Source organism: Hylobates moloch, unplaced genomic scaffold (genome assembly GCF_009828535.3).
Source record: "Hylobates moloch isolate HMO894 unplaced genomic scaffold, HMol_V3 SCAFFOLD_5, whole genome shotgun sequence".
Taxonomy (NCBI): domain Eukaryota; kingdom Metazoa; phylum Chordata; class Mammalia; order Primates; family Hylobatidae; genus Hylobates; species Hylobates moloch.
Window position 1 is genome coordinate 94,578,945 of NW_026652280.1, and position 27,703 is coordinate 94,606,647.

General features: G+C 39.0%; 2 protein-coding genes across 10 annotated transcripts in view; one reads left to right on the forward strand and one right to left on the reverse strand.

The window, feature by feature from the left end:
- TASOR (transcription activation suppressor) overlaps window positions 1-25,533 on the forward strand; it is a 65,602-nt gene extending 40,069 nt beyond the window's left edge. The window contains exons 15-24 of one of the 9 annotated variants that reach the window (XM_032153958.2): window positions 3,221-3,624; window positions 5,154-5,298; window positions 6,504-6,563; window positions 11,706-12,505; window positions 16,819-16,941; window positions 17,700-17,859; window positions 18,443-18,551; window positions 20,660-20,838; window positions 21,025-21,189; window positions 22,099-25,533. In XM_032153958.2, the coding sequence (XP_032009849.1) occupies window positions 3,221-3,624; window positions 5,154-5,298; window positions 6,504-6,563; window positions 11,706-12,505; window positions 16,819-16,941; window positions 17,700-17,859; window positions 18,443-18,551; window positions 20,660-20,838; window positions 21,025-21,189; window positions 22,099-22,628 (2,675 nt within the window). In that variant the 3' untranslated portion in view covers window positions 22,629-25,533. Of the gene's footprint in view, window positions 1-3,220; window positions 3,625-5,153; window positions 5,299-6,503; window positions 6,564-11,582; window positions 12,506-16,818; window positions 16,942-17,699; window positions 17,860-18,442; window positions 18,552-20,659; window positions 20,839-21,024; window positions 21,190-21,821 lie in introns of all 9 variants that reach the window. The other 8 variants (XM_032153961.2, XM_032153956.2, XM_058439117.1 and 5 more) reach the window with 8 other exon arrangements.
- Window positions 24,086-27,703, reverse strand: part of CCDC66 (coiled-coil domain containing 66) — a 28,512-nt gene continuing 24,894 nt past the window's right edge. Inside the window, 5 exon segments of the mRNA XM_032153965.2 lie at window positions 24,086-24,172; window positions 25,760-25,884; window positions 26,131-26,261; window positions 26,263-26,385; window positions 27,473-27,513. Coding sequence (XP_032009856.1) covers window positions 24,086-24,172; window positions 25,760-25,884; window positions 26,131-26,261; window positions 26,263-26,385; window positions 27,473-27,513 — 507 coding nt within the window.

The following is a 27,703-nucleotide window of genomic DNA, read 5'->3' on the forward strand; positions in this document are numbered from 1 at the left end:
CAGTCGTCAGCCACCATGCTCAGCCTGCTCTCCTTTTACTTCTTTTATTGTTACGGTATTCAATATGGTAGCCACTAGCCATATGTTGTTGTTTAAGTTTGAATTAAAATACATTTCAACAACCACACCATTGTATTAGTACACAGAGAGAACATTTCATTATTGCAGAAAGTTTTATTTGACATTACTGTTCTTTGCAGTAACTGTCATGGTTTTTTCTTTAGTTAACCTGTGTGTCTCTTTCTCTTTCCAATGTTGTTACTCTTTGTCCGTGTTCTTTATCTCTTTGGTGGCCTTCCTGACCTACTACCTTCTTGCACCTGTTTCGGTATCATGTTCTTCTCAGTATTGCTTTGCTAATTTGCTACCAATCTCATCTTATATACTTGCCTTTTAAGGCTTTGTTATAGACTAGCCATGTCCAGCCATGTTTCCCACTTTTCTCTCACATGTCTTGGTTAAGGGTCATCTCTCTCTGTCTAGAGTATGTCATGGTCAGTCTTTTATTTCCCTCTTTTTTTTCCTGAAGTAGCTTCCATTTCTTTCAAGCCTTATATCTTTGCAGTTCATATTTCTCCTCAGCTTTCTGTCTATTCTCCTTAATGGTCTCCTCCTTTAGTTTATGCTGGATTTGCAATCTGTGCTGAAACTGTTAGCACTTACTGACACATACTGTCTTATCTTGTGACATGTCTTGAGAGTTTTGTTTACTGTGTGCTAGGTACTTTATGTATATGAACTCATTTATTAATAGTTCTTGAGTGGTAGGCATTATTATCCTAATTTTGCAGATGAGAAAATCATCTCAGATAAGTTAAATAACTTTACCAAAAGTTATAAAGTTAGTGGCACAATCCGAAGTCAGTTCTGACTGACTCCAAAGCATTGTTCACAACAAACTGCTGCATTTCCTGTCACTGTGCACATGATACGCACTCAATAAATAAGATACTTATTTTTTGGTACTGTCTTTGTTGGTAACTAATTCTGTGTATGTGAAAAAATAGTTGTGGGTAAAAATCAGGCTTCATCAATAATTAAAATGATGAGAAAGCCATACTAATTATAATAAACGAAACGAGAAATGGGACAGAGGAAGAAGGGTAGCGTGCTTAACTAAAACTAGTGACCGTCAGACTTGGCATTTTTAGGTGTTTCTCATTTATTTCTTTTTAAGTAATTTTGCATTTCAAGTTTGTATTCTTTTTTGAGATGGAGTCTTGCTCTGTCACCCAGGCTGGAGTGCAGTGGCACAATCTCGGCTCACTGCAAGCTCCGCCTCCCGGGTTCATGCCATTCTCTTGCCTCAGCCTCCCAAGTAGCTGGGGCACCCGCCACCACGCCCGGCTACTTTTTTGTGTTTTTAGTAGAGACGGGGTTTCACCGTGTTAGCCAGGATGGTCTCGATCTCCTGACCTCGTGATCCGCCCACCTCGGCCCCCCAAAGTGCCGGGATTACAGGCGTGAGCCACCATGCCCGGCCATATTCTAACTTTTAAAACACCCTGATCTTGATTTGGTGGTGAGCCCAGTCATTTTGTGAGGTAACCTCCTAACCCATTCCCACCACTCCTTATAACTTTTAACATAAACTGTTTTGAGGTACAATTTATATCAGTGTGCTTATTTAAGCGCACAGTTTGATGAGTTTTGACAGCTGTGTAATCACTGCTCCAATATATAGAACTTTTTTTTTTTTTTTTTAAGATGGAGTCTTACTCTGTCTTCCAGGCTGGAGTGCAGTGACCCGATCTTGGCTCACTGCAACCTCTGCCTCCTGGGTTAAGCGATTCTCCTATCTCAGCCTCCCGAGTAGCTGGGATTACAGGCGTGTGCCACCATACCCAGTTAATTTTTGTATTTTTAGTAGAGATAGGGTTTCACCACGTTGGCCGAGCTAGTCTCGAACTCCTGACTTCATGTGATCCACCTTCCGTGTCCTCCCAAAGTGCTGAGATTACAGATGTGAGCCTATAGATTTTTTTTTTTTTTTTGGTGATGGAGTCTCGCTCTGTTGCCCAGGCTGGAGTGCAGTGGCACGATCTTGGCTCACTGCAACCTCTGCCTCCTGGGTTCAAGTGATTCTCCTGCCTCCGCTTCCCAAGTAGCTGGGACTACAGGTTCATGCCACCATGCCCAGCTAATTTTTTGTATTTTTTTAGTAGAGACGGGGTTTCATCTTGTTAGCCAAGATGGTCTCGATCTCCTGACCTCGTGATCCACCCGCCTCAGCCTCCCAAAGTGCTGGGATTATAGGCGTGAGCCACTGTGCGTGGCCAGAACATTTTTATGTGTGGCTTTGTGTTCTTTGTTAGGTAGTTCACCGCATTCCACTACTGATCTGCTTTTTGTCTTTATAGATTAGTTTTGCCTGCTCTATAAAAAGTTTACATAATTAGAATCATACAGTATGCAGTCCTTTGTTTCTGACATGTATTTTTGTGGTACGTTATACTCTTAAATTAGAAATCCTAACTCAGGCTTCACCCAATCCCTACCCTACCCCAATATTAAAGCACATGACTTTCTGAATGTTTGCTCCCTTTACAAGTTTTAAAATATATTATTGGTTGTTACAGATTATACAGATATATAGTGCATGCATGGAACCATGTCTTAACGTGTTTCCTCTTATAATGCTTTTTGTTCTTGATGCAAATTTTGTGGAGATTTCTTCAGGGTGATTTTATGTCTATAATATCCTATCTTCATCATGAATTTAAGTAATCTAGTCATTCAAGATAAGGTGTAGATTTTAAGTGTGTCAGCCAGTGCCTTAAGGACAAAATATAATAGGTATGGAAAAGATAGAAATCAAATTAAGTTATTTTTTTAGTAGCCTAGTGTAATACACATATAATCCTAACAATTGGCAAAATAGTAAGTACAAATGTTTCATCTCTTGTCAAGCACCTGGTTGACTTTGAGATTTTGATGGTAGTTACTAATACACATATTTAAAACCTAATGCATGAGCTTATTTTCCTGTTGATAGAATGCTTAAATTACAATGGAAATTAAACTTTAATAGCAATTTTGAACTATGTGCAAAATTTTACAGTTCTGTTTGTAAAGTGATGTGAATATTTGTAAAGTCTAAGCAAATTGGTTGAGTTCCTGACCATAAATGCTTTATGATAATTTTTTAGGTATATTTGATTTTAAAAATTTTATGCTTGCTTTTAAACTTAACTTCAACCAATGACTTCCTTTTTCTCAGAGTCTCCACAGCCTGTTGGCTCACTTGGACATGATGCTGACTTGAGGCGGCAGCAGCAGGATACCTGTAACTCCGGCATTGCTGATATCCATAGGCTGTTTAATTGGTTATCAGAAACACTAGCAAATGCGCGCCATTCTGATGCATCTCTGACAGACACAGTCAACAAAGCCTTAGGATTGAGCACTGATGATGCCTATGAAGAGCTGAGGCAAAAACATGAGTATGAGTTGAACTCTACCCCAGATAAGAAAGAATTTGAGCAGCCTACTTGTGCAAAAATTGAAAATGAACAGTTTAAGGGTACTCAGAGCTTATTACTAGAAGTTGATGCAACATCTAAGTATTCTGTTGCTATTTCTACCAGCGAAGTGGGCACTGACCATAAGCTACATTTGAAAGAAGTAAGCATATAGCTGTTGGTTACCTTTGTGTTTGTGAGTGTGTGTGTGAAAGAGGTGCTGTGAGTATGCTTCAGGGAAAGATTTTTTCTTTGAAAAAGAAATAAAATGCACTTTGGAGTAAAGGTGCTTGTCTAGGATGGTACTTCCTAAGTTATTCCTTGTTACAAAGAGGTAAATGCTGAAGTAGTTTTCCTTCCTTCTTAGAAGCTTAATATATTGTCTACAGTTTACTTGTTGTGATAAAGCTAAGGTGGAACAATCTATTAATATTTGTCAGAAATGGCTTATTGGGAGTTAATTCCTTATTGTTTCATAATGAAGTTGAATTATCAAAGCATTGACTTTCTGTCGGCAGTAACAGAGAACCCAAAGGTGAGACAGATGAGGATACCAGTCTCAGTACAGCAGTGTAACAAAGTTAGGTACTTGGTATTTCTTACACAAATAGGAATGGAACATAAGCAGCCTTTAGGATTACCTGTGAAGTGACTGTCAGCCTTTGCTTATTAGAGTGTCCAGTATATTTATGATATTTGTTCAGAGTGCTGGTTTATAGCTGAGAAGTAGCCTTATCTCCCTTAAGTAGTCGCTGCATCACTGGGGACTAGTTCTAGGATGGCACCATATTCCTATGGGCTTATTTCTTCATTTACTGTCTCCATTGTCTCTTCCCTGCCTTTATTTAAAGTTGTATGCATGTCCCCATTCTTTCTCGATGTCATTTTGAGATATTTATTTCAAGGGGAAGATGATGGCAGGAGGCTTATTTGTTGGGTTATGTAAGGTAGGCACTGAGGAACTAACCTGTATTAGTGTTTCCTGATATCTTTTTTTTTTTTTTTTTTGAGACGGAGTCTTGCTGTCGACAGCCCAGGCTGGAGTGCAGTGGCGCAATCTCGGCTCACTGCAAGCTCCGCCTCCCAGGTTCACGCCATTCTCCTGCCTCAGCCTCTCCGAGTAGCTGGGACTACAGGCACCCGCCACCACGCCCGGCTAATTTTTTTTTGTATTTTTAGTAGAGACGGGGTTTCACCGTGGTCTTGATCTCCTGACCTCGTGATCCGCCCGCCTCGGCCTCCCAAAGTGCTGGGATTACAAGCGTGAGCCACCGCGCCCGGCCTCCTGATATCTTTTGTATTTTAAATCAAGTTGATGGGGGGCGGGGATGTGGGTTGAACCTAGCACACTACCCATTTTTATAACTAAAGTTTTATTGGAGTACAGCTGTGTCCATTTGTTTAGGTATTGCCTGTGGTAGACTAGAGAGTCTGGCCTGCAGAGCCTAAAATATTTACTGTTTGGCACTTTAGCGTAAAAGTTTACCAATCCCTGTTCTAAATTAACATAAAATTACGTTTTGAGGGAAAAGTTATGTTTTAATTTTGAGACTAGAGTATAACTTTACCATGTTGATTTTACGCATTTGTAATGTTTAGATTGAAGCACGTGAATTTACAGTGAAAAAAGTTTATTCTTGACATTAAAATGAATTGAAAAGAAAGCTATTGAGTGTGTACTTTGATTTTTAGGATCCAAATTTAATTAGCGTGAATAATTTTGAAGACTGCAGTTTGTGTCCCAGTGTTCCCATTGAACATGGATTTCGTAGGCAACAGTCTAAGTCAAATAATGTTGAAGAGACTGAAATACATTGGAAACTGATTCCAATTACAGGTAAGAAAAGTATACTTGGACTTGGGTTTGCTTCATTTTACTTAGAGACCAATTTCCTGAAGGTTTCCATCTTTTGTGGATTTCACTCGTGGGTCACTAGGTGCTTCATCTTACTTGGCGCTGACATCTTCAGTGTCTTGTTTTGAGTAATACAATGTTCATCACTGAGTGTTGCTCTTCTTGGTCAGCATCAGCAAGCACCTGCAAAATCACCTTAAAAACAGGGTTAAGACACACTGTCTGTATGGAGTTTAGCATGCAGACTGCTGAATGAAGACTGTTGGCAGAAACTGAGTTTTTGATAAGGTGAGGTAGCTGCAGAGATAAAATGGTGCTCTTTGGACAACCAATTAAATGCTGTCTTCTCAAACTTTAAACTTCACCGTAACAAGCTGTCATCTAATAAGTGATAATGTTGAGGTTCATCTATTAGAAATTTGATTTCTTGATACTGGGTTATCTTAAATAAATTGGATTATCTTAGAGAATGGCCTGAATGATCAAATGTAAATGTTATTGAACTGTGAGGCAAAAAGTTTAGCAGATGTTGAAATACTATCTCTTTTTTGGTAGCATTCTAATTTCACTGTGCAAACACATACGTACACACACATAAATACATACTCTTAGTATTCCAAGTTCTTTTCTTAGCTGAACATTTTTGGAAATATTTTCAGGGTATACGTCTTTTCCAGTCCTACATCTTTAACCTTTTAAAAAAAATAACAACAGCAAACAACTTTTTGTTACAAAGTAGACTGGCCTGTGAACTAGACTAGAACCTGCTGAGACTTCCGAGGACTCTGAGAAGAATTTATAAAACTTGATGAGTTCCCATTGGGCTTTAGCACCATCTTCTACTTAACACCTTTCTGGAGGGCAGGAGGCCTGTAGGTGATGATAGAGGGAACCTAGTATTGTTTTATGAGGTGGAAACATCAGCTTGAGTAGGAGAAACAAAAGAAGTAGTTGATATAAGAAGGTTATCCTAACCGTTTCTCGTTTAGACACCTTCATACTTGGTGTTGGGTCATTTGAAGGTACAATGTCTTAAGTGTTGATATTCCGTCATCACCAGTATGACCCTTCAGATTATTTTAGGCAGAAGAAGGAATGCTTGCATCGTTACCACTTGGGGTTGTCTGAAAGGTGCTTAGTAGGTATCACTAATGTCTGAAGAGAGTCTAATGGATGCTTTCCCTCAGGAGGGAATGCAAGAAGCCCAGAAGACCAGCTGGGGAAACATGGTGAGAAACAAACACCAGGTGAGAAGGCTTGCTTTGCTTTTCTTCCCAATGTGCCCTTCAGAATTGCTACTTGCATTTCTGATACTCCATCAATAGGGCATTTACTTGAATTTTTTTAATTACAGAAAATTTGGACAGTACCATATTTATTTATATGTAAATCATTGAGTTGTATCCAATATTCTTACTATAAAGAGTGTTCAAATAAGTTACCGAATATTTATATAGATTAAGTTTTCTTCACCCACAGTAGAGTCTATCTTACAATATGATTTGGGAAGACCAGAATATATTCCTAAGCCATTTGTGCAGTATATTTTATGAGAAACTTCTTTTTTTTTGTTTTTGTTTTTTTTGAGATGGAATCTTACTCTGTCACCCAGGCTGGAATGCAGTGGCGTGAGCTCGGCTCACTGCAACCTCTGCCTCCCAGGTTCAAGCAATTCACCTTCCTCAGCCTCCCAAGTAGCTGGGATTACAGGCGCATGCCACCATGCCCAGCTAATTCTTTTATTTTTAGTAGAGACGGGATTTCACCATGTTTGCCAGGCTGGTCTCAAACTCCTGACCTCAGGTGATCCACCTGCTTCAGCCTCCCAAAGTGCTGGGATTACAGGATTGAGCCCCCAAACCTGGGTTTCTTGTTTTTTAAATTTTTAAAAAATAGCCAAGGGGGAAGCCATTTATATTTTAGGTATACTATTCATAGTCTTTTAACCTAGTTCTGATTATAAAACTAATTTCTGCAGGTAGTTTAAATAAGAGATTAAGAAACTTGGATTTCAGAAACAATTGCAGATATTACTGATTAGCTAGTTGGCAGTGGGTATGTAGGAGATAATCTTTGTCTGAGCTTGGTGGATTCAGCTTCTCTGCAGGTGGTCATAGGCATTGTTTTCTTGCTTACAGTTTGGTGGTGATCTTTTTTATATTTTCCTTCAGTTTTGTTGTATCTGACTCTTTCAGAAATTAAAGTGTTGTTTTTTTATTTGTAAGAAATGTGAAATGACTTTCTTACTACATCTTTGTAGTAATTTATTTCCTTTGGGAGTTTCCCTCCCCCGCTAATTAAATTTACTAGCTTCCTTCAAGAAAATCTTTACCATCTCCTTCTAGGAAAATGTGGTAAAAAAAAAAAAAAAAAAGAAACCATGAACAACAGATATATAACATAGAGGAAAGTTCACAAATCTTTTTTTTTTTTTTTCCCTCTGATATAGAATCTCTCTCTGTCGCCCAGGCTGGAGTGCAATGGCATGATCTTGATTCACTGCAACCTCTGCCTCCTGGGTTAAGCGATTCTCCTGCCTCAGCCTCCCAAGTAGCTGAGATTACAGGCATGTGCCACCACACCCGGCTGATTTTTGTATTTTTAGTAGAGACAGGGTTTCACCTTGTTGGCCAGGCTAGTCTCGAACTCCTGACCTCAAGTGAGCCACTGCACCTGGCCACAGATCTTTAATGTACAGCATTTTGAAATTTTACATGTGTACATGACCACCACCCAAATCAAGGTGTAGAATGTTTCTAGCATCCTAGAAGATTTTCTTCCACATTCTCCTAGTTAGTACTCTCCTTGTTCCCAAGTAAGCGCTAATCCGATTAGTTTTGCCTGTTGTTGAACTTAGGATAAATAGAGCCTACTCATGTCGTCTCTCGTGTTTGGTACTTTCATGCAATATTATGTCAGGGAGTCCATGTTTTGCATCTATCAGTAATTCTTTTCTGATTTCGGGGTTTCACCATGTTGGCCAGGATGGTCTCGATCTCTTGACCTCGTGATCTGCCCACCTTGGCCTCCCAAAATGTTGGGATTACAGGTGTGAGCCACTGTGCCTGGCTAGTAGTTATCTTTCTTATGCTTCAGAATGTTCCATCAGCACCTGCATTCCTCTTATTTGGGAATACCATCTTTATATTTTGTAAGCTAAAGTGTAGACATCTGAATGATGGTGCCTTTAGAGAACTGACTACTCCCCTTTCACTTAAAAGTTAAAATACTGCAATTATTTAATGGCAATGAGTGTTTTTTTTTTTTTTTTTTTTTTTTTGAGATGGAGTCTCGCTCTGTCGCCCAGGCTGGAGTGCAGTGGTGCGATCTCGGCTCACTGCAAGCTCCGCCTCCCGGGTTCACGCCATTCTCCTGCCTCAGCCTTTCCGAGTAGCTGGGACTACAGGTGCCCGCCACCACGCCCGGCTAATTTTTTTTTTTGTATTTTTAGTAGGGACGGGGTTTCACCGTGGTATCGATCTCCTGACCTCGTGATCTGCCCGCCTCAGCCTCCCAAAGTGCTGGGATTACAAGCGTGAGCGAGTGTTTTTTAAAAAGCACAATGGCTCATGTTTGTAATCCCAGCACTCTGGGAGGCCAAGGTGTGTGGATCAGGAGGTCAAGACATTGAGACCATCCTGGACAACATGGTAAAACCCTGTCTCTACTAAAAAAAAAAAAATTAGCTGAGCATGGTGGCTTGCGCCTGTAGTCGCAGCTACTCGGGAGGCTGAGGCAGGAGAATTGCTCGAACCTGGGAGATGGAGGTTGCAGTGAGCCGAGATCGCACCACTGCACTCCAGCCTGGTGGCAGAGCGAGACTCTGTCTCAAAAAAACAACAAAAAAAGCATTATTATGGATTGACATGTATGTGTGTTTTCAATCACTTATAGACTAAGATATTTTCAAAATAATTTGGTTTTTTTTTCTATTTTTTTTTTTGCAACAGAATCTTGCTCTGTTGCCCAGGCAGGCTGGAGTGCAGTGGTGTAATCTTGGCTCACTGCAGCCTCTGCTTCCTGAGTAGCTGAGATTACAGGTGCTCGCCACCACGCCTGGCTAATTTTTGTATTTTTTTTTTAGTAGAGACAAGGTTTCACCATTTTGGCCAGGCTGGTCTCGAACTCCTGACCTCAGGTGATCTGCCCGCCTTGGCCTCCCACAGTGCTGGGATTACAGGCATGAGCCACTGTGCCTGAGCAGTTAAGTTCTTAATAAAATCATACAAGGAAATTTGTGCGAAATAAAATTAGGTTGTGATTATTTATATTTTATAAAGGGATCTATTTGGTTTAGAGGTTTTTAATTACGGAAAATTCTGCATGTGGATTTAAGTTATATTTCAAGTTAAAAATATTCCCTTTATTTGTAACCCTTCAGGAGTAAACTTACTGGTTTGTTTAGCTATACATTTTGGGAGCCACTGTTTCATTTAAAGTAATAAATAGCTGGGTGTGGTGGTATGCACCTGTAGTCCCATCTACTTGGAAGACTGAGGCAGGAGGAATTGAGGCTGGAAATTCAGGGCCAGTCTGGGAAACATAGTGAGGCCCCATGTCTAATAAATAATTCAGAATTTTTTAAATTAAGGTAGTTCTCCCCAACCCATATGTTTTATGAGATGCAGTTCAAATTTTTTTCTTTGAATATATCAGATATATTTGACACGATACATTATTCAAGAAGTCCAAAAATACTTGAGAAAGTAATACTATCCCAGCCTGGGACACTTAGATTCTTCCCCGTATATTAGCCATGGTTACCAATTTCTTGTGTATCCTTCCAGACACTTTACGTGTACTAAAGCACATTTTAATGTTGGAGATTTAAGATATTCAGGATATTTAGTACTCCTAATTATCTTATGAAACTTGGATTTTCTGGTTTATCAATTTCATACAGTTCTAATTCTTATCGTGGCACGTTGGATATTTTGCTCCCCTCTCACCTCCGCCTACAGACCCGCCTTAGGTCTTTTCACTGTGCTGACAAATTGCCTTTGCAGTAGTTAATGAGTGTACTGGTTCATGATAACCACCAGGATTGGTAGAAAATGTCGTAAGCTTGACTCCTAGTGAGGCTATTTAAACCTTTAGAAAAGTGTGGTGAGTGTGAGCAAAATCTTTACTGTAGGTTTGAAAACTACCTGTACCTGGACTTTCTGATTTAGAGGCACCATTTCCTATACTACAGCAGCAATTTGTTAGGGAATGTTGGCCAAGGCTTAAGGAAAAACAGTAATTTTTTAGCGGGTAAAAATTTTTAGCGGGTGAAATTTTAGCGGGTAAATAATTGTGTATACGTCTTCTAAGCAAAGATCATGAGTTTTTGTCTTTTCCTAAAATATAACACTAAAATTGAAGTTAAATATATTTTTCCCCCTGTTGCTTAAAAATGGAATTAGAGTTCCCTTTTTCAAATGTAGTTTCAAAAACATACTTTGTTTGAATTTATGATTTTTTTGGGGGAAAGTATGATCTTTTGGATTGAGCTATTTGTCAAGAGTGAAAGGTTTTAATCCCATTAGTATCAGCTAACCTCTGTATCTCAAATGAGGTATAGCTATCTTCTTTTCTCTTAGAATTATTTCCAAACAAAAGGAAAATATTTATGAAAGGACTGTCAAAAGTGTGCAGCTGTGAAATATGTTCTTCTCTTGTCTTATTATTGTTCCTTTTATTTCCTGATAAAATGAAGTCCCTGACATTACAGGAAATCTACTTAGCAACCTCATAAGTGAGAACAAGTCTGAAAGCAGATAAAATTAATTATCCTAGATCCTAGATGCAACTTTTAACTTGGCAGTTATTCCCACAGCATTTCTGTTTGGTATTCTTACAATTGCCTTACGCCCACTAAGGGGCCATTACCATAGTAGATATTACTTGGCAAATAATAAATACAGGGATTGAGCAAGCTGATGCAACTGACCATCTTGATTAAAACATGTGTATTAAACTTAGATCTACAGAATGGTAGGGAGGCAGAAACAAGCAAATGACTTAATTTGTATTGATGCCAAATTGGTGCTTGCTTGAGCACTTCAAAATAGCAGAGTTGTTAACATTAGCTACAACTCTAAGGACCATCCCATAAGTAGGGCACACAGGGAATAGAATTCATACCAGAATTTTAGGATCTTATTTTACCTTCTAATATAAAATTAGTTCTAAATGTGTGTTAACCCTTTTTTCCCCCAATTTAAGGGTTTATGTTTTCGTATCTTTTTGGATTGCTCTTATAATAATGAACTCTTCCTGTATAGGTATGAAATCACCAGAAGAACAACTGGTGTGTGTGCCACCACAGGAGGCCTTTCCTAACGACCCCCGGGTAATAAATAGACAGAGAAGTTCTGATTACCAGTTTCCATCCTCTCCATTTACAGACACACTAAAGGGCACCACTGAGGATGACGTGTTGACAGGTCAGGTGGAGGAGCAGTGTGTGCCAGCAGCAGAGGCAGAGCCGCCTGCAGTGAGCGAAACCACAGAGAGGACAGTGTTAGGAGAGTACAATCTCTTTTCTAGGAAGATAGAAGAGATTTTGAAGCAAAAGAATGTTTCATATGTCAGTAGAGTTTCCACACCTATCTTTTCAACACAAGAGAAGATGAAACGGCTTTCCGAGTTCATATATTCTAAGACTTCCAAAGCTGGTGTGCAGGAGTTTGTAGATGGTTTGCATGAGAAGCTAAATACTATTATTATTAAAGCATCAGCCAAGGGTGGGAATTTGCCACCAGTCAGTCCTAATGATTCTGGTGCTAAGATAGCATCGAATCCTCTGGAAAGGCATGTCATACCAGTTTCCTCAAGTGACTTCAACAATAAACATCTCCCTGAGCCACTGTGTAGTGATCCTTTGAAAGATACCAACTCTAACGAGCAGCATTCCACTTCGACTTTAACTGAAGTAGAAATGAACCAGCCTCAACATGCCACAGAGTTAATGGTGACTTCTGATCATATTGTACCTGGTGATATGGCCCGGGAAACAGTAGAAGAAACAACAGAATCCCCCAGTGATGTAAACATTTCTGCTCAACCAGCTCTTTCAAATTTTATAAGCCAGTTAGAACCTGAAGTATTTAATAGTTTGGTTAAAATCATGAAAGATGTCCAGAAAAATACTGTGAAATTTTATATTCATGAAGAAGAAGAGAGTGTGCTCTGTAAAGAAATAAAGGTAACTAAACCAGAAGGTAATAATAATGCTGTACAAACTTATCTTGTTGGTGTGACCTCTATAAAATGGAAGTTTTTTTGTGTTTAAATGTTTTGTGTTTAAATGTTAGGCCAGGCATGGTGGCTAATACCTGTAATCCCAAAACTTGGGAGGCTGAGGCAGGAGGATTGCTTGAGGCCAGGAGTTCATGACCAGCCTGGGCAACATAACAAGACATTGTCTCTTAATAACAAAAATTAGGCATGGTGGCACTCTACTGTAGTCCCAGCTGCTTGGGAAGCTCAAGTGGGAGGATCACTTGAGCCCAGGCATTCGAGATTACAATTTGCTATGATTGTGCCAGCCTAGGTGACAGAGTGAGACTCTGTCTCTAAAAATAAATAATAAAAATAAATGTTGATTGTGTATTTTCATAATTTAACTCAGGGTGGAATAAAAGAGTGGTAAGTCCAAGTAAATTCAGAACTTGTGATCTATGTTAGAATTTAGAATCTTGTTTTATAGTGTCTTTTATGCACATACCTTTTAAACTTGATTTGAAGGTTTTAAGTATTTCTTGGATCTTTGGGGTTTTTTTGAGACGGAATCTCCCTCTGTCGCCCAGGCTGGAGTGCAGTGGCGTGATCTCGGCTCACTGCAACCTTGCTTTCCGAGTTCAAGCGATTCTCCTGCTTCAGCCCCCCAAGTAGCTGGGATTACAGGTGTGCCACACCATGCCTGGCTAATTTTTTTTTGTATTTTTAGTAGAGGTGGGGTTTCACCGTGTTGATCAGGCTGGTCTGGAACTCTTGACCTTGTGATCCGCCCGCCTCAGCCTCCCAAAGTGCTGGGATTACAGGTGTGAGCCACTGCGCCTGGCTGTTTCTTGGATTTTTAACGAGGAAGGAAAAATACAGAGAGGAAAAGTCAGGTTGCCAGGGTTTATCTCATGGGGTTTGATCAATCACATAGAAAAACAAACTGCCCAGGGTTGGCCTAATGATACACTTTTGGTGTTTCTTGATACCCTAGCCATGTAAAATTCCCTTTAGCCTTTATTGATCAAGAAACCTGATAATCTTGAACAACTTATCAATCATGAAAGATTTCTCATTGTGAGGTATATTTTTTCTACCGAAGCTGCAGACTAACATTTCAGATATTTGGTTTAAACACACACACAGACGGCCAGGCGTGGTGGCTCACGCCTGTAATCTCAGCACTTTGGGAGGCCAAGACGGGTGGATCACGAATTCAGGAGATTGAGACCATCCTGGCTAACATGGTGAAACCCCGTCTGTACTGTGTACATACAGTACAGGAGGCTGAGGCAGGATAATGGGGTGAACCCGGGAGGCGGAGCTTGCAGTGAGCCGAGATCACGCCACTGCACTCTAGCCTGGGCAACAGAGCAAGACTCCATCTCAAAAAAAAAAAAAAAAAACACACAAAAAAAACCATACACAGACACACCTTTCTGTGTGTCTGTATGTTTAGACATAGATATGTAAGTTTGTTACCAGTAGGTAGGTAAATGGTAACACATTGGAGCAATTATATTAGTGGTATAATATTAGTAAAATTAATAATCAATAAATTATGGGATTTTAATTCCTTAAGGGAATGCCTAGGATTTTGAAATAAATGCCTGCTCTCATTTATGGAGTTTACTTAGCATGACTGGAATTTCATTAGAGGAAGCAGAGGGACCATGGGCTTTGTAGCTACTAACATGTCCTAAGCCTTTTGTAAGTTTGGGGATCTCTGAGGTCAGCATGTTTTGTGTGATGTTACCTGGTCAAGACCCGAAGAACATAGAAATGACATGAGTCAGAGTACTGTGTTGGGCTTTCCTTACTGATTCCTAATGGTTTCTTGGGAAAATGAAATGAGACTTCTAGGAATTCCTTGGTTGCATTTTTGCCCTACATGACAATGTAGAGTTTCTCAACTCTTCCCCACCAGCCAGCAACAAGTTCCCAAGCACAGTACTCTTTGGGGGCATAGCTAGCTGCATATTGGTTTCGGGTTAGATGAGAGAATAGGTTGGGCACAGTACCGGGTGTGCTTAGCATAACTCCAACTTCCTCCATCCCCGCACCCCCCGCCCCCCGCTCCTTTTTTAAAAAGGGTTTGTAACACACACCTATTTGACATTTTTAAAAATTTATTTATTTATTGAGATGGAGTTTTGCTCTTGTCGCCCAGGGTGGAATGTAATGGCACTATCTTGGCTCACTGCAACCTCCACCTTCTGGGTTCAAGCAATTCTCCTGCCTCATCTTCCCAAGTAGGTGGGATTGCAGGCACCCGCCACCACTCCCAGCTAAATTTTTATATTTTTAGTAGAGACGGGGTTTCACCATATTGGCCAGGCTGGTCTCGAACTCCTGACCTTAGGTAATGCGCCCGCCTTGGCCTCCCAAAGTACTGGGATTACAGGTGTGAGCCATCGCACCCAGCCATTACATTTAGATTAAGGGGATAGGAGATGCATTTCCTAATGAATTGTGCTTTTAATTTATCTGGCATAGAATAAGTCATTTCTGTCATTTATATAGAATAAAAGAGCATTCTTTGTTTTACGAATCTGATAGAAAACCAGATTGAAACTTTAATTCTTTTAATCAATATCCATTGGAAATATTCCAGCAAGAATACTACAGTAAAAGACTGTGAATAAAAATGTAAACTTTAAATATTTCTGGAGTCAAACTGATATATGAATTAAACTGTCCTATGTAAAATGAACTTAAAGCTTCTTAATGTAAGAAGACATCAAAAATTAACAGCAGGGAGGCTGAGGCGGGCAGATCACCAGGTCAGGAGATCGGGACCATCTTGATTGACACAGTGAAACCCTGTCTCTACTAACAATACAAAAAATTAGCCAGGCGTGGTGGTGGGTGCCTGTAGTCCCAGCTACTCGGGAGGCTGAGGCAGGAGGCAGAGCTTGCAGTGAGCCGAGAGCGCCACTGCACTCCAGCCTGGGTGACAGAGCAAGACTCCGTCTCAAAAAAAAAAAAAAAAAAAAATTACCAGCAGGCATGTCAGATGGTAAGTTACCTTTTCATTAACTGCCTAAGCTGGTCTGAGATCTGCCCAAAAGTTCCAGAGCTTGGATCAAAATCAGTGTAGAAGGTGCTGCTTTAGCACAACATCCTCCTCTTTGGGGTGACACTTTAGGTTGAAAGAGCAGCAGACTGGTTGTCAGGTAAGCTGGGTTTTTATTATAGCTGTCTGACCAGCTGTGCTGACATTAAAAGTAATCTCTGAAATGAGGAATGTGACCTCCAGGATCCTGCAGTTTGCTTCAGTGCTCAGGATTCCACCAGCAAGCAGAGAGCAAAGGGAACTCTGCGTGGAAGTCTGCCTGTGTCCTGTGAAAGGCAGTACCATGTTCACCAGCATGGAGGAAGAGTTACTAGTTGGGAGAGCCTACTTTGAACACAGAAACTTGACAGAAATGGCTAATTTGTATGTGAATACCATTGTACATAATGAAGCTCTATATAAATGCTTTTTGAGCTGTTGTGAATTAAAGGAGCTATGGTTGTGAAAGTTCTTAACTCTGAAGGCGTTTATCCCAGTTAATACTGCTGCAAATAACCAAGGGCCTGCTTAGAATGGAAAGGAAAAGGTGAGCTAGGGAGTGGTTAATTATTAGACTCTAGGTTGCCTTAAAGTGTTTCTCATAGGATATTATAGGCAACCTAGAGTCTAGTCATTAGCCTCTATAATAACTAAAGGAGCTGGGTTAAGAACCTGGCCTAATTAACAGTTCTTTCTGTCAACTCACACTGTTACTTGGCTGGCTTTGCATAGTCCTGTAACATTGTGACTGTGTGATTGGTGAATCTCTGACCTTTAGATTCCTCTTCTAGAAAAGAAAAGTGGATTTGGGCCACATGCAGTGGCTCACGCCTGTAATCCCAGCACTTTGGGCGGCCAAGGCAGGAGGATCACTCCAGCCCAGGAATTTAAGACCAGCTTGGGCAACACAGCGAGACTCTGTCTCTTTAAAAAAAAAAAAAAAATAGCCTGGTATGGTGGTGTGAGCCTAGTGCCATCCATGTATTCAGGAGGCTGAGGTGGGAGGGTTGCTTGAGCCTGGGAGGTCAAGGCTGCAGTGCGTTGTGATCATGCTGCTGCACTCCAGCCTAGGCAACAGTGAGACTCAAATAAAAAGGATTTGATGGTCTCTTAGAGTGTAAGTTCATTCATTGTTGTTAATGTCCTAGTAGTTAAGCTTTATCAGTTTATCTTGCATTTCTGTTAAATTGATGTTTACAAAGAAGTATTTTAATATTGATTTAGTTGTTTTTCTTTAACAGGAATATCTTATCAAATTAGGCAATACAGAATGTCATCCAGAACAGTTTTTGGAAAGAAGATCAAAATTAGATAAACTATTGATTATTATTCAAAATGAAGACATTGCAGGTTTCATTCACAAGGTAGACTATTAAGTCAAATTCACTGCTTGCTTTGGTTTTAAAAACTCCCTTATTGTAAAATCTTACTGTCTGCCAGACTAGTGTTTTTAAAATAAGCTTTAAAGGAGATTAAACTTAAGGACCCATCTATGAATCAGCTTGTGAGATTCAAGTTTACCTATGCAAAATTTTAAATTGCTGCACATCACAGATCTTCCCTGTCACTCAAGTAGTCAAGACTAATAAGAGTACTGAATCCTTGAATGCCATCGGGTCTGCTGACTGACTGCGTAATGTTTTCATCTTCATTTTTATGTCCTAGGAAAAACCTATTTGTGCTCCATCTTTGCCAGACCAGTCCCCTTTTCCCTTAAATTTTGAGGTATCCCATCTAGTCTTAGGAGCCCTATCTCCATCCTAAATCTTGGACGCCTTTCCTGATTGTTTGACTGTTCGAGCACATAGGTTTTGCCTTCATCTGAATTCTGACTGTACTCACAGGTTATAGAGAGGTCAGCTTTTGTCCATTTTGTGTTTTGAGGTCTATTGTAAGCTCCTTTTCCTTAGTGGTCTGTGGTAGGTCCCAGTACATAAATGTTGGTTTATATATTGGGAAATAATGTTGGGAATATTATTTGTGTGGCTTTCCAGAGGCAATCCACTAATATAGATGAGTCATAATGCATTCTGTTAGACTTCTTGTAAGTTCCTTCACACTTGAGTCTGTCAATTCATTCCTTCATTCATCTGTTTCTCTTTTTATTTTGGGATTTAAACAGATACCTGGCTTGGTGACTTTAAAGAAGCTCCCCTGTGTTAGTTTTGCTGGTGTTGATAGCCTGGATGATGTTAAAAATCATACATACAATGAATTATTTGTATCTGGAGGTTTTATCGTATCTGATGAATCAATTCTAAACCCAGAGGTTGTCACAATTGGTAAGATGATGTTCTTTTGAGCATGTAACTCCTCTTCTGACTTTCATACTAGGTTGTAGGTACATGTCATTTTACATATGTGTCCCTGCCCATGTTGATTCCCACCACAAATCATCACAGGGTGTGATGTTTTCTGTGTCCTATGAGTGAGAACATGCGGTGTTTGGTTTTTTGTCCTTGCGATAGTTTACTGCTGACTCTCATACTTTTTAATGTACTGTCCATTTATTCGGCCATTCACAGATAACTAGTACATTTCAGTCTTTTCTTGAGCTTTTATTAACTCAAATTTCTTTCCCCTTCTCTTACACCAATAATATCCTTTAAATCTGGTGTAAAGCAAGGCTGTCTGCCCCTGCTGCAGTTGAATCACTTCTTGTATTACCGTCATTAACATGTTCTTTTTTATGTGTAGATGTTATATTCTTAGAGCTTTAGGCATGTATAGATGTCTCCCTTAAAGAGAAATGAAAATAGTACATAGGAAAGTAGGTGTTTCTACATAATATGAAAAAGCACTTCTTTCATAATTCACTTGCGGAATGATAATTGAATTAAAAACGAACTTCATTATCTCTAACAGAGAACCTTAAAAATTTTTTGACATTCCTTGAAGAACTTAGTACTCCAGAAGGAAAATGGCAATGGAAAGTCCACTGTAAATTTCAGAAGAAACTAAAGGAACTAGGCAGGTAAGCTCTGAAACATAACTATATAATGGTTGTTGATTTTAACATTGTACTCATAATATTTCTCTCTTCCCATGTTTGTAGATTATGGATGTTGTTTATTTTTCACAGATGTCCATAGCCAGCCATAATTGAGTATAGATACTGAATTATTCTAGCCTTTATAAGAAGAAGCAGTATTTTTCAGTAGGCATTTGCTGAAGTTGTTATGTGCATAGGTAAAATTGGTTTAATCTTTGCCATTTGTGGATCTAGAGTAATCATCCAAATGGAATGATCATCATTTTTCTTTTTCTTTTTTTTTTTTTGAGATAAGAGTTTTGCTTTTGTAGCCCAGGCTGGAGTGCAGTGGGGTGATCTCGCCTCACTGCAACCTCTGCCTCCCGAGTTCAAGCAATTCTCCTACGTCAGCCTCTCAAGTAGCTGAGATTACAGGCGCCTGCCACCACGCCCAGCTAATTTTTGTATTTTTAGTAGAGATGGGGTTTCACCACGTTGGCCCAGCTGGTCTTGAACTCCTGTCCTCAGGTGATCCGCCTGCCTCAGCCTCCCAAAGTGCTGGGATTACAGGCGTGAGCCACTGTGCCCAGCCAGTATTTTCCTTTTTTAACTAAACTGTATGTGCCAACTATATCAGGCCCTCTTCCAACTGACTACTTTATAGGTAGCTAATAAAATTACATGTATTTGGACAAGGATTAATCTTGACCTGGTGAAGTGATTTGTGAGAAGGACATCAATTCATGTATATATAGATAATTTCTAATATGCGTGGAAGTCACTTCTCCAAGTGTGATCTTTGGAACACTAGTCACTTGAGAGATTCCATAAATGATTATGGTAATCAGGCACGTTTGGGACACTATATTCTACTAGTAAAGTCTGTAAAATATACTTACACATTAAAGGATATGAAGAACTCTAGTTAAAAGAATTTACATTGTGTCAATCATTATTTCCTTAAACTTATACCACAAAATTTTATTTCTTAAAATGTGACATTCCGTGGTACACTTTTCAGGAAATTCAGGCTTAATTTTTGAGTATGTAATTCGTTGTAGCAATTCACTTTTAAAAGCTTATCTCCACTTGTTGCCTTGTCCCTTGCAATATAGAAACAGCTTAGAGCTGGCCAGGCACGGTGGCTCACGCCTGTAATCCTAGCACATTGGGAGGCTGAGGCGGGTGGATCACGAGGTCAGGAGATCGAGACCATCCTGTCCAACATGGTGAAACCCCGTCTCTACTAAAAATACAAAAATTAGCTGGGTGTGGTGGCATACACCTGTAGTCCCAGCTACTCAGGAAGCTGAGGCAGGAGAATCGCTTGAACCCGGGAAGCGGAGGTTGCAGTAAGCCGAGATTGTGCCACTGCACTCCAGGCTGGCGACAGAGCGAGACTCTGTCTCAACAACAACAAAAAATAGCTTAGAGCCATAATAGTGTATTTTATTTTAATTTTTAAGACAGAGTTTCATTCTTGTTGCCCAGACTGGAGTGTAATAGTGCAGTCTCAGCTCACTGCAACCTCTGCCTCCTGGGTTCAAGTGATTGTCCCGCCTCAGCCTCCCAAGTAGTTGGGATTACAAGCATGAGCCACCTCACCCGGCTAATTGTGAATTTTGAGTAGAGATGGGGTTTCACCATGTTGACCAGGCTGGTCTCGAACTCCTGACCTCAGGTGATCCAACTGCTTTGGCCTCCCAAAGTTTTGGGATTACAGGTGTGAGCCACCGGTCCTGGTCCGTATATTGTTTTTTGAAGGAAGGATTTATACTTTTTTTGTCCCTTTAAGTCCTTCATTAAAGTTCAAATCATTAAAGTTCAAAATTAATAAAGGTAATCATAATTTATTATTTAGTAAGTAGAATAATCAGCTGAGATTTTAGCCTAAGCTGTATAGCTGGCCCTGAGGCCTTGCGATGGAGAAACCCCTGGACTTACCCCTTCTTTCTTTCCAAAGAAGCACACCCCTCCATCAGGCAGAGAGCTAAAGCAGTGCAGTTGTCATTAGTTGCCTCAATGGAGAAATTGAATTTTAATCTAAAGCAGAAATTTCCATACTAATTTTAGAAGTACAGATCCAGAAACTGAACTGCTTAATTTCACAGATTGAATGCTAAAGCTCTAAGTCTGTTGACGCTTCTGAACGTCTATCAGAAGAAACATCTGGTTGAAATTTTGTCATACCACAATTGCGATTCACAAACTCGAAATGCTCCAGAATTGGATTGCCTTATCAGACTTCAGGCTCAGAACATACAGCAACGACACGTAGTCTTTTTGACAGGTAAAGAGAGCACTCCTAAGCTTTCTACTATGAATATAGGAATGTGAATGAGAGGATTTTATGGGGCTGTGGTTGGTATTGCTAAGCTTTGATTCTGAAAATGTGAAGGGGAAAAGATTTTGTGAGGGCTGGGGGCTGTCTATATTTTGAAGTGTTTCATACATGAAACTTTTTTTCTTAATTTAGAGAAGAACATCAAGATGCTTTCCAGTTATACAGATAATGGAATAGTGGTTGCAACTGCTGAAGACTTCATGCAAAACTTTAAAAATCTTGTGGGCTATCACAACTCAATCACAGAAGAAAACCTTCCGCAGCTTGGTGCTAATGAGAATCTTGAGTCGCAGTCAGGTAACTTTTCAGTGGTTTTCATTTTCTTTAACGCAGACAGAAAAAGAGGAATGGTTTTGCTCTGTTACCAAATAATGAAATGACTATTTTGAAACCACGTACCTTAGTATAAACAGCCATAGGGAAAGTGTTTCAAGACATTTATCATTCTAATACTTAGCATGCACAAGATCTGCTCATTTATTATACTGTAGCCAGTGTAAGTTGTTAAGTTATTATAGGTGATGCATTTCTATCTGTATTGTAGACAATGCATACTATGGAGTATACATTTTCTCTTTGAGGGTTTGTAAGCATTATTGGTTACTATTGTCAGCAGAGGGGTTATATTAATAAAAAGGTAGGAAACTAGGTATGGCGATTTAGCATTGGGCTACTAGATTTCCCCACATGTATAAAGCAGTTTAATTGCAAGATAGTAGAGCTGTCATAGCTTTAATCCTTCGTGAGATGGCCTCTGCTTTGGTTCCAGGTTCTGTGTAAAATGAAAGATTTACTTTTGTTTTTGATTAAAAAAAGCAGAAATGATCATTCATTAGTGCTAACCAGTTTAGTAATCCAGTGAAGCTAGATGTCAAAAAATTTTATTTTATATTTGTCTTGTCAAATACTGAATTACCGTATAACTTTAGATGCTGTTTTGACATTAACCCCTTTGGAGCTGGGAGTTGGGATTTCCCAACATTAAACGTGAACACATTTCGCAGAAGCTTTTAGCATCGGATTATCTGGACATTCACATCTAGTGTGAGTGTTGTGACTAAGTGAACTTGTGGCAGAAGACCAAGCTTTAAGGGATTGTGGACTTGCAGACCCTGACGCGTTATATTGTGTGAGTAGTGTATAATTTTAAAACTTAAACAAACTGTGTATTTCAATAGAGGAGGACTTTTTGTTTTTTAAATGTAGCTCTTTTAGAAAACGATGAAAAGGATGAAGAGGATATGTCTCTGGATTCAGGGGATGAAATCTCACATATAGAAGTATGCAGCAATTTTCATTCAGAAATATGGGAGAAAGAGACCAAAGGAGCACGTGGAACAGATCAAAAAAAGAATACTCAAATTGAGTTGCAATCGTCTCCTGATGTGCAAAACAGTTTATTAGAAGATAAGACTTACCTTGATTCTGAAGAGAGAACTTCTATTGATATAGTATGCTCTGAAGGAGAGAACAGCAATTCAACAGAACAAGATTCATATAGTAACTTTCAGGTTTATCATAGTCAATTAAATATGTCCCATCAGTTTAGTCATTTTAATGTTCTCACTCATCAGACATTTTTGGGGACACCATATGCCCTTTCATCAAGTCAGTCTCAAGGAAATGAAAATTACTTCTTATCTGCTTATACTCAAAGCTTGGATAGAGATAAATCTCCACCTCCCTTAAGTTGGGGGAAAAGTGATTCTTCCAGGCCATATTCACAAGAGAAATAACTATAGTAACTTTTTTTTAATAGATTGTTGTGGACTTTGTTTATTAACAATTTATATTTCATTCTCTAAACAAAAGGTTCTTGTTCTTTCTCAAATGTTTTTTCTTTTATTTAAATCATGATGGTCTGTAACAGTTGAAGCATCTAAAAATTGAAATAAATATATATTTTTAACATATATTGTACTTGAATTATCTCATGTTGGCACTTCTAAGTTTTACTTTTTGTATGTTACCTGTACTTAGGCTTCAAATTGAAGCCTGTTTTATGTGTAAAATCAGATGCTTGCAGGAGGACGGTAAACAGCAAAGGCTTTACTTCTTTTCCTCTAATGTCACCTGATACAAAGTACTTTTGTTGAAGTGAATTATTTTGATGTAGGCTTTTGTATAGTGTGTTTACACAGGTATAAGCCAGTAATAGCAGTGTTAATATTTACAGGATTTTGGCTCAGTACCTCAAGATTTATCTAACAATGCAGTTTCATTTCGATAATAAACTATGTACATAGGACACATTTTTTATCTCTAGGCTTAGTCATGTAAAAACTGCCTATTGCTAAAATTCTGGTAACTTTTTGAGAGTATTGGATAATTTTCAGTACCTGTGCAATCCTTGATTTAATGAAATTAAATTTTATATTTCAAAAGATAGGCTTCTGTTTATCAAAGGCATTGAACAATTTGATTTTTAAATTAGTTTTAGGAAAATGGAAGTATAATGGAAATATATTTTTGAGGTGGTCTTAGTAATTACCATTTGTTGAACACATTAATGCTACACTAGACAGATACAGTAGAGATAGCTTTCAAACTCATATCTATTCCTAACTACTGCCTCTAATACTAACTTGTTACTAATGCTAACTAACTTATAAAAATGTTTTTGAAAATTGCAGTTTCTACAAATAAATGTCATACTGCAAATAAATGTCATAAAAGTAGGATTTAGAGAAGAAAACAATTTCCACAGGAGCCTAAACTGAATTTGTGTTAATTTAGTAAAAGTTACGGAGTTATGGGTCTAGACGTGTTAATAAGTTAGATAGAACTTTGGCACTTTAGAACAAATGCATGAGTGGTATTTCAGTTACTAAGTTACATAAAAAGTGTGAAAGAACACTGTGAGGTCCCAGGAACGCCAGACTATATATTAAGGTAAGTAGAAAGTGTTTTTATAGGCTTCATTCAATACCCAGGTGGTGACAGAGCAGAAGAACCTGTTTTTTTTTTTTTTTAAACTACTAAGCTTTTACAAAAGTATCTGTTTTATTGTATAGAACAAGTACAGCATTGTACTACATAGTATACAAGTTTTTAATGAGCATTTAAAAAAAAAGTAAAAAAAAAAAAAAAAAAAAAGTAAACCTAGGCTATTTGAAAAATACAGTTGAGCCAGTGAGCACATTTTATAATTTGGAAGACACAAATCAAATGTGAAGGATTTGATTTTCTACATTTAAAATGAAGAACCAAAATTCTCTTCTTGATTTTCAGCTAAAGGCAGGAGACTACTTTCCAACTCCTTTTGCTTCTGGAGAAGTCCCTGAAATCATATTGATATATGTTAGTAAAATGTGCACATCTGACTTGCAATGTTGTGTTGTGTTAAACTAGAATTCTATTCACTTGGAAAACATACTGCTTAGGATAAAATTTTGTCAGAAATGCTTGTACTAGACCACCTCATTTGGATATATAGCTATCACATTTGTAAGGTATTTTTAGCATAAAAATCAATAGGGATGAGAATTTTCTTAAAAAATCAAGATTCCGTAACTATGGGGGTGAATGAAGTCATCCCTTCTCCCCCAATCCACCCCCAAGTGCTCTTAGATACTGAAGGACTCTCCCTTAACCTACAGTGTTGTTTCTCTTTTTTTTTTTTTTTTTTTTTTGAGACGGAGTCTTGCTCTTGTCGCCTAGGCTGGAGTACAGTGGTGCAATCTCGACTCACTGCAAGCTCTGCCTCCCAGGTTCACACCATTCTCCTGCCTCAACCTCCCGAATGGGTGGGACTACAGGCACCCGCCACCACGCCTGGCTAATAATTTTTTGTATTTTTAGTAGAGACAGGGTTTCACTGTGTTAGCCAGGATGGTCTCGATCTCCTGACCTCATGATCTGCCTGCCTCAGCCTCCCAAAGTGCTGGGATTACAGGCTTGAGCCACTGCGCCTGGCGAACATCCAGTATTTTATCTTGACTGTCCTAACCTTACCTTAGATGCTAACAGAAGGGTCTTGCTAAAATAACACTGGGCACTGTATTGATGTGTATATCATATTCCTTCCTCTTTATCTCTCTCACAACTTTTGTCTCCACTAAGCAAGAAGTAAACTAAACTAACACTTCGTCACTCTAAAGAAATAACTTATGTAAGACTCTTAGTAACCCTGTTTGTCTTCAAATGAGTAAACAGACCGAAGTGGGGGGACAATTTTCTAGTTCTGTAGAGGGAAAAACACCTGAGTCAACATTTTGAAATGCAGAGGGTATTGGTACATGACGACATGGAAAAGGGCACTTTTAAACACAGCTTACTCTTCCCCAAGTACAGAGAGTATATAGTGAATCAAAACTAACTACAGCCATTCTTTTTAAAGCCCGAGGGATGGAGCAAAGGTGTAAGGATGTTACCTGTTTTAATCAGAGAGCAAAAAGAAGTCACAATAGTTTGGGAGAAAAAGTAGTCTGGTGAGTAAGGTTATACGTATAATTTCATACTGAATTTATTACTATTTGGGATGTATGTCAATGTTCTATTCTAACACTGCCAACACGTCAATTTTTTAAATTGCTAAGAATTTGTTAAAGCATAACTATTTTTTGTTTTAGGGCCTTATTGATGTTTTGCCGTTCCAATGTATGCATTTTTTTACTCAATAAACTTGTCTTAATTTTAGAACTGTCTCATGATTTCGTACTGGAAAGAACTACTCAAAGACAGCAATGTAAAAGCAAGTCTTAGGAGAAACCCATTTTATTTGTGTCTAACATACAGGAACTGAAATGTTTTTGTTAAAACCTGGGATGCACCGAAGTAACTTAAAACAGCCATTCAACACGTTCCCCCAGCCGCCCACGCCACATAAAGAACAGACAAATCTGTCTACACCTGAAAAAGCTCATACCTGTCTCAGTTCTGAAAGTCCCTTAAGGATTGCTTGCTGTCGATCCCTATTTTTAACTATGTTAGGATTAAGAAGTGGATCCCTGACACAGTCAGAATCAAATAGCTGTCGTTCTTGGCCACAGTCTAAAGCCAGATGAAAGTGACAAGTCAGTCAATTACATTAGTAAAATGACATAGCCCTGTGCTCTATAGTATTGTAAGGAGTCATTAATAAATATGTATCCTAGGAAAAGTACTAAGCAAAATTTAAGACATATTCAAGAAACTTTATAGAACTAAGTGCAGGAATTACTAATTTGGAATTTAAAGTTGGGGGTTTACATGGATCTTCAATTTTTACAGTTAGTTAGAATGCTTATATTTACTTACCTTGTGAATTTTGGTACTGAGGGTCCTGGGTTGAAGGCCCAGACAATGGTGCATCGGGATCAAGGTAATAGATCTCATTTGTTCGAACATAGGGAATAAAATGGGATGATTCAGAAATCCCAGGTGATAATTGTTTGATTACCTCCTGAGATCAAATTCTCTCTCTCATAGCTACTGTTTTTTAGTGGTAAGTGTAATGTATTTTGAGTTTGTTGGGTCCTGTTTTTCACTGCTGGAACTGGTGATGATGGAGACCTATTTGAAAAAAAAAAATAGCCTTAGTAAAAAATTGTGTATTTAGATTAAGTATATCTCTTTAATCACATTTCACTTTTATTTATGAGATGAAGTCTCACTCTGTTGCCCAGGCTGGAGTACAGTGGCACGATCTCAGCTCACTGCAACTTCTGCCTCCTGAGTTCAAGCAACTCTCCTGCCTCAGCCTTCCCAAGTAGCTGGGATTACAGGCACACGCCACAGTCCCCAGCTAGTTTCTGTATTTTTAGTAGAGACGGGGTTCACCATGTTGGCCAGGCTGGTCTTGAACTCCTGACCTCAGGTGATCCACCTGCCTTGGCCTCCCAAAGTGCTGGAATTACAGGCGTGAGCCACATGCCTGGCCCATTTCACTTTATTCTAAATGTACCTGTAACACCTTTGGGAATATATGCATAGAAGCCTGAACTCTGTAATATTGTTCCATAAAACCGGGGAAGAGAATGGTATTCATTTATGTTTTTACTAGCACTAGCTATGGTATGTGTACTGTAGCACAAGGGAGAAATTTAATTACTAGATCCTGAGGAACAGTGCTGGCTTGGTTTAATCTGAGCCTACTGTTTCTCCTTAGATAATTCACCATACAATAATGTACTCACCATCTGAATGAAACTTGTTTTTAGAGCCCCATTCTGAGACAACTAAACCAGCTGGTTCATGTACAAAGACAGAATAAAAATTCTAATGGCGCTAAATCTCTCATTAACTGAATTTCTCACTGTCCTTATCAGTCATTTCTTCCCATTCACTGCCCCCCACCATCCCTCCTCCCAAAGCAGAATGCCTATTCTGCTAGTGACTACCTGGAATATCAAAATCAGTTAAGTCTAGAGATCAAAGTAAATGTTATCTACATTCCTGCCTAGGCCCAGTCCAACTTGGGCCTTCAAGCTCCTGCTAAAGTGCCACCCTATCCCTTAAACCTCTAACCCTCACCTGGAAGCCACACCCTTTCTGACTGTCCTCTACATATATCATATGATGCTGTCCAGATCTTGAATCCCTTTTTTGTCCCACACAGAAAGCACTAAGTAGCTGCGGAATTAATCTGATGCATACATACCTTTCCTTGCTGAATGAATGAATATTCAGAGGCTTTTCTTCCTGAAAGATGGATAGATAAATGCAAGGAATATATAGCATTTTCACGTCCCCACAAACATTTTTAGGGCTACTTGTTGAAATAATCTGAGGGTAATATTTGAATAACAGGTACTGACTGAGCAATAGAATAGATATTTAGTTTTCCCAGAGTCAAGCTAATCCTTGGGAGTTCCTAATCTCTCAAACCTCC